The sequence below is a fragment of the Marmota marmota genome, unplaced genomic scaffold (genome assembly GCF_001458135.2).
Source record: "Marmota marmota marmota unplaced genomic scaffold, marMar, whole genome shotgun sequence".
Classification (NCBI taxonomy): domain Eukaryota; kingdom Metazoa; phylum Chordata; class Mammalia; order Rodentia; family Sciuridae; genus Marmota; species Marmota marmota.
Window position 1 is genome coordinate 7,322,708 of NW_026000138.1, and position 11,452 is coordinate 7,334,159.

Sequence of the window (11,452 nt, forward strand, 5' to 3'; positions counted from 1 at the left end):
GGGGTGGGCGGAGGGTCCCCTGCTCCGCGCAGCCTGCTGGAGGTGGGTGCAGAACTGTGTGGTGAAGTAATGGGAGGCGCTTTGCAGGCGCGAAGGAAGGAGCTGATTTTTAATTGCACAGGGTTAAATCCAGCCCGGGGTGCGCTCTCCCGGGTCCCTGCGGTGTCCACGCGTGTGCAATGGGACTCGTGTCCCCCGCAGCCCGTAGGAAGCGGTTAATAAATCAGGGAGGCTCTGCAGGGGCTGCAGGACCCGCCCCCCTTTAATTGAAGCCCCCGATGAGAGCGCAGGGTGAAGGAGGCGCGGGCTCCCCGAGAACAGGGCTTGCACAGTCCTCGGGCTCGCGCTGCCAGCAGTTTTGGGAAAAGCAAAACAAAACAGAAACCCCCAACTCGCTAGCACCCTGCCACCTGCTCCCGTGAAAAGGCCATTCAGGCGGTGGCGGGACCGCGCTCTGGGGTGTTCGTTAGCGCGCAGGCCAAGGGAGCCTGCTGGCTGAAGATTTCAATCTTCCCTTGTAACGTTTTACAACCCAGACCCAGTGACAATGGCGTCATTCAGGGCACCCGCTCACGTGGAGCAGAATGTGAAGGGGGGGGGCTGGTCTGCGGTGTCGATACCCAGGGAGAGTCCAGGGAGGGACTGGGGACCCGGATCAGCGCTGGTCCGTGGGATTTGGGTGCAGCTGGTTGACACATAGAGGGCTGGGAATTGACACGGGTGAACCCAACTTTCCACTCACATAGAAGGAACCAGCGGGTGTAGCCGGTCTCCAGCTGCCTTATCACGGAGGGCTTGTGCAGCAGGGTAGTTGTGTTTGGCACACAGTTGGTGTGTGCAAGCAGGGTTACTTTATTATCAAGTGTAAGTGAGTTGGCAGGAGCTTTGGAACAAGACTGATCTGGGTGACGTTCTGCTTTCCCTTGCCCAGCTGTGTGATTGCTGAACCTCTCTGAGCTTGCATTTCCTTATCTCTCAAGTAAGCTTAACCATATGCATGGAATGAGGTTCTTTCCAGGATCAGATGAGGGAAAGCACTTAAGTCCAGCAGTCGAAGCTTCTGAAGGAGCAGGAAGGAGACAGTAGTGTCAATGATGTGAAACTGTCCCTGGGGCTGCCTGTGTCCCCAGACCCACCAAGACTTTTTGACTCCCCATTTAATTCTCCGTGCGCTTGCTTCTGTGCGGATGCTCTGAAGCCGTAGAGGTGCATGGCTTATCTTCCATCCCAAGGTCTTGAGAGGTTTCTGCTGTTCTGGTGCTAACGTGGTCCCTTGGACTTGTCCATCCATGGACCCGGCCAAAATCCCTTCACTCCTGTCCCTTGGGATATTTCCTTCCCTTTGCTTCTATCATCAACTCCAGGCTGCCATTTTGACATCTGCCAGGTGAACTTGGAACAATTTGCACTGTAGGCATTTGAGAAAGATGCTCTTGATTGACAGGTGGGATGATGTTTCAAGCTCCTTAGAGGGGAGCAAGCTGCTAGGGGCAAGTGGTTGCCATGCGACCTCCTCTCTCACTTCTGGGAGTGTTCGTAATCAAAAGCAGGGTTTGGCCGTTCCAGCCAGGGGATTTGCCATTTGGCAGCATTGGACTGGAGAATTCCACGGTATCCATTGATACATTGTCTTGTAAATTCCCTCAGCCAACATAGTCCCCCCCCGCAAAAACAAAACAACAAAACAAAAACAAAAAACATACCGAAAAAGCATTCCAGTGAAGACAAATGACGCCTCAATGAGAAACCACAGGGCAGTGCTATTATCCCAGGGGTTAAACAGACACACAGAGGGGCCTGCAGAGCAGAGAGTGGCTCCTTACAACAAATCTTAAAGACAACAAAGGCAGAAAGTTTCTAAAGAAGAAATTTAAAAAGGAAAAATAGCCTCTATTTGTTAATTCTAGTAAATAAATTACAACCTCTAATTCTAGTAAAAAGTGGACCTTGCTTCTGAAGCGGCACGGGAGAACTGGAAGAGGAGGAGAAAGTGGGGGAACAAATTATAACTGAGGCCAAAAAGGGGGTTCAGTAAGGATGGAGATGAGGTGGCCTCGGGTGAACTCCTCGGGAACTCTTCAGACTCTAAATAAGCAACTGCACCGACAGGCAGACAAGGTCAGGCTACACCCACCCAACACACGGAACTTTCTAAAGTCAGTTCCCTTGACTCGCTTCAAGAGTTGGTTAGAAAGCAAAGAAGGAATGGCCACTTGGTTGGTCCAGTCTAAGTGACAGGTTTTTTGTGATTTTTCTAAAACAATTGCCACCAAAAAAATCCTTGTTGGCAGGCTTCAGACTCAGTCCCAAGCACCTGATCCCTTAGGGTCCTGTGACTTGCTGAGGGGCCCCTGCAGCCTGAAACATCGGCTACCACCTCCTGTTTGACCCCTGGAAGCCCACCATCTCTCCAGAACAGACCCCTCTCTCTCATCCTTGGGAACGGAAGGGCTTTCTAGGCCTCCCCTCGCCTCCCTTCCATGGGCCTTTCTGAGGACAGGGCTGTGTACACATGGGTAGTCAGGCATTTTAACCACAAGTTCCACAGTTTCTACTACTGTGAACCGAAGTTCTCTGTCAAAGCTGCACCTGTATTAAAGATCCTGCAGATTGCTTGACCTTGGAGACATGGGATGTTGTAGGTCAGGAGTCAAAATTATCATGGGCTACCTTAGCTTTTGTATCTGACCTAACATTTTCATGACTGATGTTCATTAAGCTTAGCAGACCGCTAGCCTCCGTCAACCCTAAAGAGAAGACTGCTAGGAGATAACATCTGGAACCTACAGGGGAGATTTCCCTGCCTTGCTGTGGCCCGTCTGCTTCATGCCCCACCAGTCTAATTGGTAAATGTATTGATTAATGACTTTCTTTTGTTTTGTGCTATAAAAATTCATTTAACCTCTTCCATGGTGGAATGTCATTCAGGGTCATTTGAACCCATGTTCCCAGGCCGTGGTCACTCATATTTGGCTCAGAATAAACTATTTTCCTATTTCCTGTAGAGTACATTGCTGATACTTTCAGATTATCTAATGTTTTGGTCACCTATACTTTTATGTCTGTGTTTTGATTTGACAAACAGATTTTAAGTTCCCAGGCCAGGATTTATTTATAAATCTTATAAAACTATAAATAAAGATTTATAGTTCCTAGGCATAGAGTAGCCATTTCAAAACCACTCAACTTATTCTTGAGTCTCAAAAAGAAAATCTGTTTTCTGAGCCCCAGCGTCTGTTAACGGTCCCTTTGCACACTGCTGGGCTTGTGACAACCTCGACAAAGTCCCTCCCTATACGCCTGGCTCTTCCTCCTCCTCCGCACCTCCAGGTCATGTCCTGGTCTGCCTTCTCTTCTCCCTCCGCACATGGACATGCTCACCCACTCCTGTAACTTCAAGAAACTTCTGTGAGCTGATGATCCCCACACACACCCAGGCTTCTAAGACCACATCCACAATCGATCCATTTCTATTTGGGTGTCCTCCTGGACATGCAAATTTTCACATACCCATCCACCTGTTGCTCCTCCTGAGTTCTCCTCTGTCAGTGCACGTCACCACTTTCCACCCAGGTCAGAAGCCTGGGCTCTGCATGTCCCCTCGCCTGCTCCTTGGCTACCCTCCACCCCACCCTACTCCTGTCCATCTTAGTCTAGCCCCAGCCACCTCCTTTCCAGGCACCCACCAGCACGCCCTCATTTGGGCCTCTTGCCTCTGTGCTACCTCGGCCGCCTCCTCACCTATCTCTTGCACACAGTATTACCCACACAGTATTCCCACTAACACACAAATCCAAAAGTCACTCCCCGGTGTTCTGGAAAGGTCTCCGTGATCTCATCTTGGTGCCTCTCTCTGGCTTCATCTTTGGGCAATTCTCACTCAGAGGCACTATCAGTTATGTCTATTTCTTCCAGCACTTTTGACTTTCAGCCAGCCCTCCTGGATCTTTGCAAATGCTACTTCTCTATTTAGAAGATTCTCTCTTCTACCCTTGGCCCTCCATCTGTCGTCGTAACTCCTTCTGTCTGTAGATCTCAGCATGGAAATGACTCCAGAAGTCTCCCTACCTACCCCGTGCCCACCAATGCTGGGTTCAGTACACCCCACACCAAGGGAATTCCATCACAGATGAGTACTGTCCTCACCTGTGTCCCCCGCGTGCCTGTGAGTCCACTGAGGACCTTGGCCATGCCTGGCTGCTTGTTTTCATTCACTCCAGGGCCTACAACACGATGCACCATCCACACACATTTGCTCCCTGAAAACATGAAGGAGTATTGGTATTTTATTGCCTTTCACCTTAGTCTTTGGTTTCCTTATCACTTTTTATTTCTAATGTGAATTATTTATNCTCACTCTCCTCCCCCTTCCCTTCCCTCCCTCCTCCTCCTCCCTCCCTCTCCCTCTCTCTCTCTCTCTCTCTCTCTCTCTTCTCTCTCCCTCTCCTCTTTCCACCTAAAACAAGGGCGATTGTGATGAAGGTGACCACTTGCTCAGCTCCTCCTGTATGCCGTGGACATTTCTGAACCTTTTTCACTCTCAGCTCATTTCTTCCTTCAACCACCCTTTGAACCAGGGATGCTTATTTTCCCTACTTTGCAGATGCCACAGAGAGCTTTGGCACACCAGAGGGGACAGAGGGACAGTAGCTCAAAAGGAAATCCTAAGATGAAAGTGGGACTGTGTCCAGATTAGAGTAACCTAAGGTCACATCTGGCCATCCTAGGTAGTCTGGTACCATTCTTAACTCACTCGGGGCAAAGAAAGACCTCAGTCCCATTTTAAAGGTGGACACCCCGAGGTGGAGTGTAGGCAACTGCTCAGTTCATCTGGCTCTTGAATTAGGGAGTTCAAAGATGGTAGACTAGGTGAAAATATTTCAAAAAGCTTTGTGTGCTTATTGATGGTCAAGAGGGGTTCTTACCTGGGGGTACCCATTGGCCTTTTTGATACATAGAGAGCTTCTCCCAAATTTACTTGCCTAATGTATAAGACATGAAAAATTAGTGCCCAGGTGTGGCTTTTCAGAATACAATGCACATGAGCATAATTCGGCTGCTTTGCTCATGAGAGACCCTTTTGCTTATTTTCTCAATGACTTTTCAGGTGGATTCTTTACTCGGTAGCTTAGCTGGCAGGGGACTCTGTATCAACGTACTGATAAACATTATTTCCCGTCTTCTGTCTTTCAGTAAAGAATACCCCGTGGTTCCCAGGAGCACCGTGAGGCAGAAAGTGGCCTCCAACCACAGTCCCTTCAGCAGTGAACCTCGAGCTCTCTCCACCTCGTCCAACTTAGGGTCCCAGTACCAGTGTGAGAATGGGATCTCCGGCCCCTCTCAGGACCTTCTGCCCCCACCCAACCCATACCCGCTGCCCCAGGAGCACAGCCAAATTTACCATTGCACCAAGAGGAAAGGTGAGCACAAAGCCCCCCCACCTTCGCCCCCCGCCACCGCTTCCTTCCTTTGGGGGGTTGGGTGGGGGTGGGAGCATGCATGGTAACACTGATTGATTAGAAAGGCGCAAGCAACACACAAATACATGTAGATGATCAGAAATTCAGATCATGCAAGTAAAACTAAAGGCTCCCTGGACCTGACTTTCTCCGTTCTAGCCCTTTCCTTGAAGAAGACGTATTTAAAATGTCCAGATCTATTTTATCCACATACTCAAGCTTACATGCATGACACACACACACAGAGATAGATAGTCTTCAAAGGACACTTCCAACACAGGTGACATTAGAGTACATGTATTTTGTAACATCCATTTAAAAAAAAAAAAAAACCAAAAACCTTTGGGGTGTATGTGTATGGTGCTGGGGTGTGATCCAGGGCCTCGTGCATGATAAGGACCTTCTCTGCCACTAAGCTGTGTCCTGGACTCTAGGTTGTGCTTCAGATACCCATTTGTGGTCCCAGACCCACCCATTCTTGCTAACTGCTGAAGAGGTGTGGTCTGCAGGGGCCAGCAGGGTTTGTGTGGCCCTCCCCACTGGTGGGCAGAGAGGTTGCTTCCGGTGTTCCTTGGATGGGTTCCCAGCTGTGCTCCCGGGGAACCTTCTAGAAGTTCTGTAGGCCTCCTCTGTGTCTCCCAGGTGGACTCTCTCTCTCTCTCTCTCACACACACACAGCCACAACTGACTTCAGCTGGTGTCTGAATCCCTCCGTGCTTTTCTTTGTCGTATGAGAAGTAATGGCTTCTCCCTGAGTCAGCTGAGACCACAAGGGCTCACCTACGAGCACCAACAAAGAAAATCTCTTGGGAGCCAGAATCAGAGTGGCCGACATAGGTAGCGTGGCCACATTGGGCTTCCGTACACATTGGCTCCGTGTAAGCTACAGACAGGTGCAGGCGGCCAAGCCAGAGAGACGCAGGTTCGAATCTCCCTTCTGCTCCTGGCTTCTTGTGTGACTTCAGGAAGGTGTCTGAACTTCCCTGAGCCTGAGTTTCCCACTTCGTGAAGGAGGAATAAGTCTCCCAGAGCACCCTGTAGATGGTGACCGTGATGAACTAAGGGCAGATGATCACCCCAGAAACTGAGTCCCAGGAGGAAGCCAAGAGATGGTGGCCCGCGGAGGTGACGGCGTGAGGGAAGGGTACACGGGACAGTGTACCCTAGGGCTTGCAACCTGTGGTCTTCAGAACCAATCGGGGTGAACCCCACATTTGGTATTTGGAAGTTTGTGTGCATATGGACCTACTTAACTGCATCTCTTTAAAAAAAAAAAAAATGAGACCATCTGCTGGAGCTCGTGGAAGGCCTTGTCGGATTGGCTTCGTATGAAGACATTGTAAAATCCTGCGTGTCTTGTGTGGGCTCACCGTCGGCCCAGGGAGTATCAGCCCTTTCGCTCTTCGTCCTTAGCAAGGCCTGTTTAACCCCAGAGCCTCAGTAGCCAACTTTGGAAGTCCAGCCACCAGGGCCTGAGCTTTTAGAAAAATAAAAAAAAAAGCTCACCCATGAGCCCCGATAGAAATGGGTGCTTTGGCAGATGTCTGTCCCTGTAGCTGGGATTCTGTGAGGAAAGTACCAGGCTCTCTGACATTCACCGTCTTGCATTTGGAAGGAGGGGAGAACAGCCATTGATCCTCAAGTGGGGGCCTGGAGAGCTGACCTGGGGGAGGCCCGACTTCCTGATTTGCCTGAGTCCACCCACATCCTTGCAACTTGAAGGCCTGAACAGTACCACCCCAGCAGCCCCTGGCCCAACTCCCAGCACGTCGGCCACTGGACGCCCTGGAAACAGATGCCTGCAGATGCCTCTGCCTCTCAAGGCCCAGGGTGGGGCTTAGGAATATCCTCCGCAACTTGGGACCTGCACAGAGGTCCTGTCTGTGTTTTCCTGAAGGGCGTCCTCTCTTGATCCCAGGACAAGCCTTTGAACACTACTCTGTAGGTGCTGGGATTAGCTGGGAAGCGGAGGCTCAGGTCAGGAAGGTGGGGAGATGTGCCGGCCAGTTCCTGAAGGCAGAATTCGAACCCAGACCTGGACTGAAATCTGGAGCCTGTGTGCTTCACCCCGGCTCCCTCCTGTCTCTCTTCCCACTCCTCGTCGCGACACTCTCCAGATTTCCTCTTCTGCCCGAGGCCTGCTCTGGAGACTGGGTCCCACGGTGCGGATTCAAGCTCACCAGGTTTGAATTAGGGAGTTCTGTCGATTAAATGAATGCCAGTCCAGAGGAAGGGGAGGAAGAAGTTAAAAAGAACCAAGACCCATTTTATATTCAATATTTACAGCAGTGTCCTTATGAAGGCATCCTGGGGAGTAGAGCGAGAGCCTTTGAAAGCAAGGCCCGTGGCCCTCTTTGATTATGGGAGCATTTGATTTTCCTGGGGTATTTGCAGACGCCTCAGATAAAAGCTTCGCGTGGCCAGTTGGTTCATTGCAGAAATCATCGAAGTAGCTGACCCTTTGAAGCTGTGTGTCTGAGGGCAAGTGGCTTCCCCTTTCTGGGACTGCGTGCAAGATGAGGATCGCGGAGGCACCCACCGTACGGGGGGGGGGGGCCCTGTCCCAGAGTTCATGCCGGTACATGTGGCTTAAACACTATGCAAGTTATTATTGAATGAAAACTGCTGTCGGGTGCTCTCAAGGAGATGCCCTCGGTGCTAACGGATGTCAGATTGGAGCGTCATGCGGGGAGGGTGATCGGAGAGTGAGCCCCAAAGGGAGTGGGCTGGGCGCAGGTGAGGGGCTGTCCCTAGGTACTCCCCTTGGGCAGGAAGCCTGCCCTCTCTGGGGACTGACCAAAAATCTGTGACTCTTGGAGAAAGTGGTAGGAAATGTCAAAGAGGAAGGGCAGGGACCGGCTCTGTGCCAGTGTCACCGGTCATTTGAATCAGGGGCTTCAGCTGCTCCCCTTGCCCGTGGGTGGGTAAGTGGCCCTCGAGAGCTGTGACTAGGGTTTTCTTTGCGTTCGGAAGCAGTCACTTTTCATTGACAAGAATTGATACCAGGGACCTGCGGCGGGCTCAGAGGCGTGAGATGGTGGCCCAGAGCAGGGTGTGGGAGAAGCTGGAGGTGTGGGTGGGATCAGGCCTCGGTGACTGGCTGCAGATAACGCGGTGAAGGATTGTCCCCTTTGCCCCGATTTGGAGATTTGGAATCTGGAGCTCAGAGAACTTGCCCCAGTCACCCAGCTAGTGAGGAGCCCAGCCTGTGATGCCCACCTAGGCCTGTGGACTTGGAATGTGCCTGGTGTGCACCTTGGAGGGGACCGTCACCTTTCTAGGAACCTCTGCCCTCTCACCTACCGCTCCCCCGAAGAGGGAGCTCCCGGTGACAGGGAACATTCCAGATGAACTCTGTCTGTCCTGCCTGGGAGACAACAAATAGCAATTCATCATCGGCTTCCACATGGGCCCGTGATAAGGAATCAGCCGAGGTTTCCTTCCAGTTTGGGATTCCCGTTAAGTGATAGCTCCATGGGTGGCTCCTCGCCCCCGCTGGCCGCTATCTGACTTCCCCCCATTGTCTGTCTCCTCTCCAACCAGCCCAGGAGCCGGGCCCAGGGAGATGTCAAAGGGCCCGCCAGGCCAGAGGCCATCCTCGTGTGTGGACCCTGCTGTCTCCAAACTATCTCTCCCTGTGGGTTGAGTCAGAAAAAAAAAAAAAAAAAAAAGAAAGAAAGAAAGAAAAAGAAAAGAAAAGCCGGGAAGGTCCTTTATCAATGCCACTCAGACAAATCCAGGACCCGGGCCTGGGAGAGCCCTCGTCCTTCCCCCCCTCCCACCCTGATCCTCGGCCCCCTCCCATTAGCAACCCAACATGACCCTAATGAAGATCTTGGCACAGCTAATGACAGAAGAGGGTATTCAAAGGGTAGCCAGGGATTGAGAGATGGAGGGGAGCCGGATATTGGAGAGGGTTTTGCAGAGTCCCTTTTCCCAGTGGTGTGTGTTTTAAAAAGCATTTCCACACCCATTCCTTCACGGGACCCTCGGAGCCAGAGGGGCCAAACAGAGGATGAGAGCCAGGGTTAGATTCTAGGGTCATGTGGTTGATGAGTGGTAGATCTGGGGCACAAATTCATCAGACAAATATTTATTGAGCACTTGCTATGGACTGGGCACGGTGCTGGGTACTTGCGATAAGCCAAGGGCCAGGAGAAAGGGCCCCTGCTCTCAGGAAACTTGTATTCTCACTGGGGGAGAGAGTTACTAAGCCAGCAGATGAATTGAATGATTTCAGATGGTGACCAGGTGACAGTTGAACTTGAGTCTTTGGATCATTAGTTGAGGATTTTCCTGTAGTACCATTCTAGTCCTTTTCATTTTAACCCAAATGCTAAGAGCATGGGAAAACACACACACACACACACACACAAATTCCTTCTTCCATCCATCCATCCACCTGTCCATCCATCCATCCCTGTCCACCCATCCATCTACCTGTCCATCCATCCACCTGTCCATCTATCCATCCACCCATCTACCCATCCATTCACCTGTCCATCCATCCATCCATCCATCCATCCATCCATCCTCTGCCCACCCATCCATCTACCTGTCCATCCATTCATTCCTCTGTCCACTCATCCATCCACCTGTCCATCCATCCATCCATCCATCCATCCATCCATCCATCCATTCATTCCTCTGTCCACTCATCCATCCACCTGCCCATCCATCCACTTGTCCATCCATCCATCCGTTCACCCACCGCCTGCCCATCAGTCAGGGTTCAAGGTTGCTGCTGCTCACGGTTGGCAGAGCATGAAGACAGAAAGCCCCCACGTGTCAGGAAGAGCACTGTTCTGTGAGCCAGAAGTCTTGACTCATAGATGCCCTGAGGGCCAGACAAAGGTCTTTCAAGTGAATGAGCCCCATCAGGAAGGGGAATGCCCCAGTTGGACACTGCGACCAGATTCGCTCGTTGGGATTAGTGATTTAAAAAGCAGCTTTGTGAGTCTTCAGCTCTGGAACCTGCCCAGATACCTCCAGGTAGTGGCTGACCTTCAGAGAACCATCTGTACAGCCTTCTGAGAGGGAAAAGAGGAAAAAGGCTCAAAAGTGGTTATTTGAACACACAAGAGATTTCAAAGCTCTCTGCTGACTTCTTGTGCAAGGAAGACAGAAACTACATTAGCCCAAGTATTTTTTTTTTATATTTTTCTTAATTGTAGATGGACATGCAATATCTTTATTTTGTTTATTAATTTTTATGTGGTGCTGGGGATGGAACCCAGTGCCTCACACATGCTAGGCATGTGCTCTACCACTGAGCCACAGCATAGCCCAAGTATTATCTCAATTAAACCTCACAAGAGCAGGTATTATCCCATTTACAGTCAAGAACTGAAATTGGAATGGTCCAGTGGTTCAACCATGACCACATAGCCATGGTTCTGTGCCTTAAAATCTGTGTTCCGGATTCATCACTAAAGCCACTCTACCAAAACCATCTAGAAAATTCCAAAGAACTGGGTTTTTCACCATGCAATGCTGTACTGGATGGTCAGAACCAGAGAGAACTTCCCTGTTATCCAAGAGAGTCAGTTGGGGCCAGGGAGAGTTGCGATATAACTGACCACACAATATATATATTTTCTGGAGCTGAGCGGTAGCTTCACTTTGTCAGAAGACTCGGTGCTTGGTGACAGCCCAGTCCCCAACCCTGGAAGCCCAACAGGACTTGGCCAATAAGAAGAGAGGCACTAAACCATAACCCAAATAAACACAAGAGACTCTACCCATTTATCATCACTGACCTGAAATTTGGACCCTGGCTTTGGAATTTCTGTAAATTCTGATGAGGATGGAGAGGAATGGGGGGTGTGCCCGGGACCTGCTTTCATCAAGAAGCCAACCCAGTGTTCCTTAGGGCCCTGCATCGGATCACGGGGATATTAAAGACTGGAATGTATAATTTTACGATTTTCCAAAATGTGTTCCGGCCTTTTGCTTATGATCCCCATTGCCCCCCCCCCGCCCCCGCCTTTTTC

General features: G+C 50.7%; 1 protein-coding gene across 6 annotated transcripts in view; it reads left to right on the forward strand.

The window, feature by feature from the left end:
• Positions 1-11,452, forward strand: part of Tbx5 (T-box transcription factor 5) — an 85,950-nt gene that overhangs the window by 68,129 nt on the left and 6,369 nt on the right. For all 6 annotated transcript variants that reach the window (XM_048785663.1, XM_048785664.1, XM_015502396.2 and 3 more), the window contains exon 8: positions 5,194-5,420. In XM_048785663.1, coding sequence (XP_048641620.1) covers positions 5,194-5,420 — 227 coding nt within the window. The remainder of the gene's footprint in view (positions 1-5,193; positions 5,421-11,452) is intronic.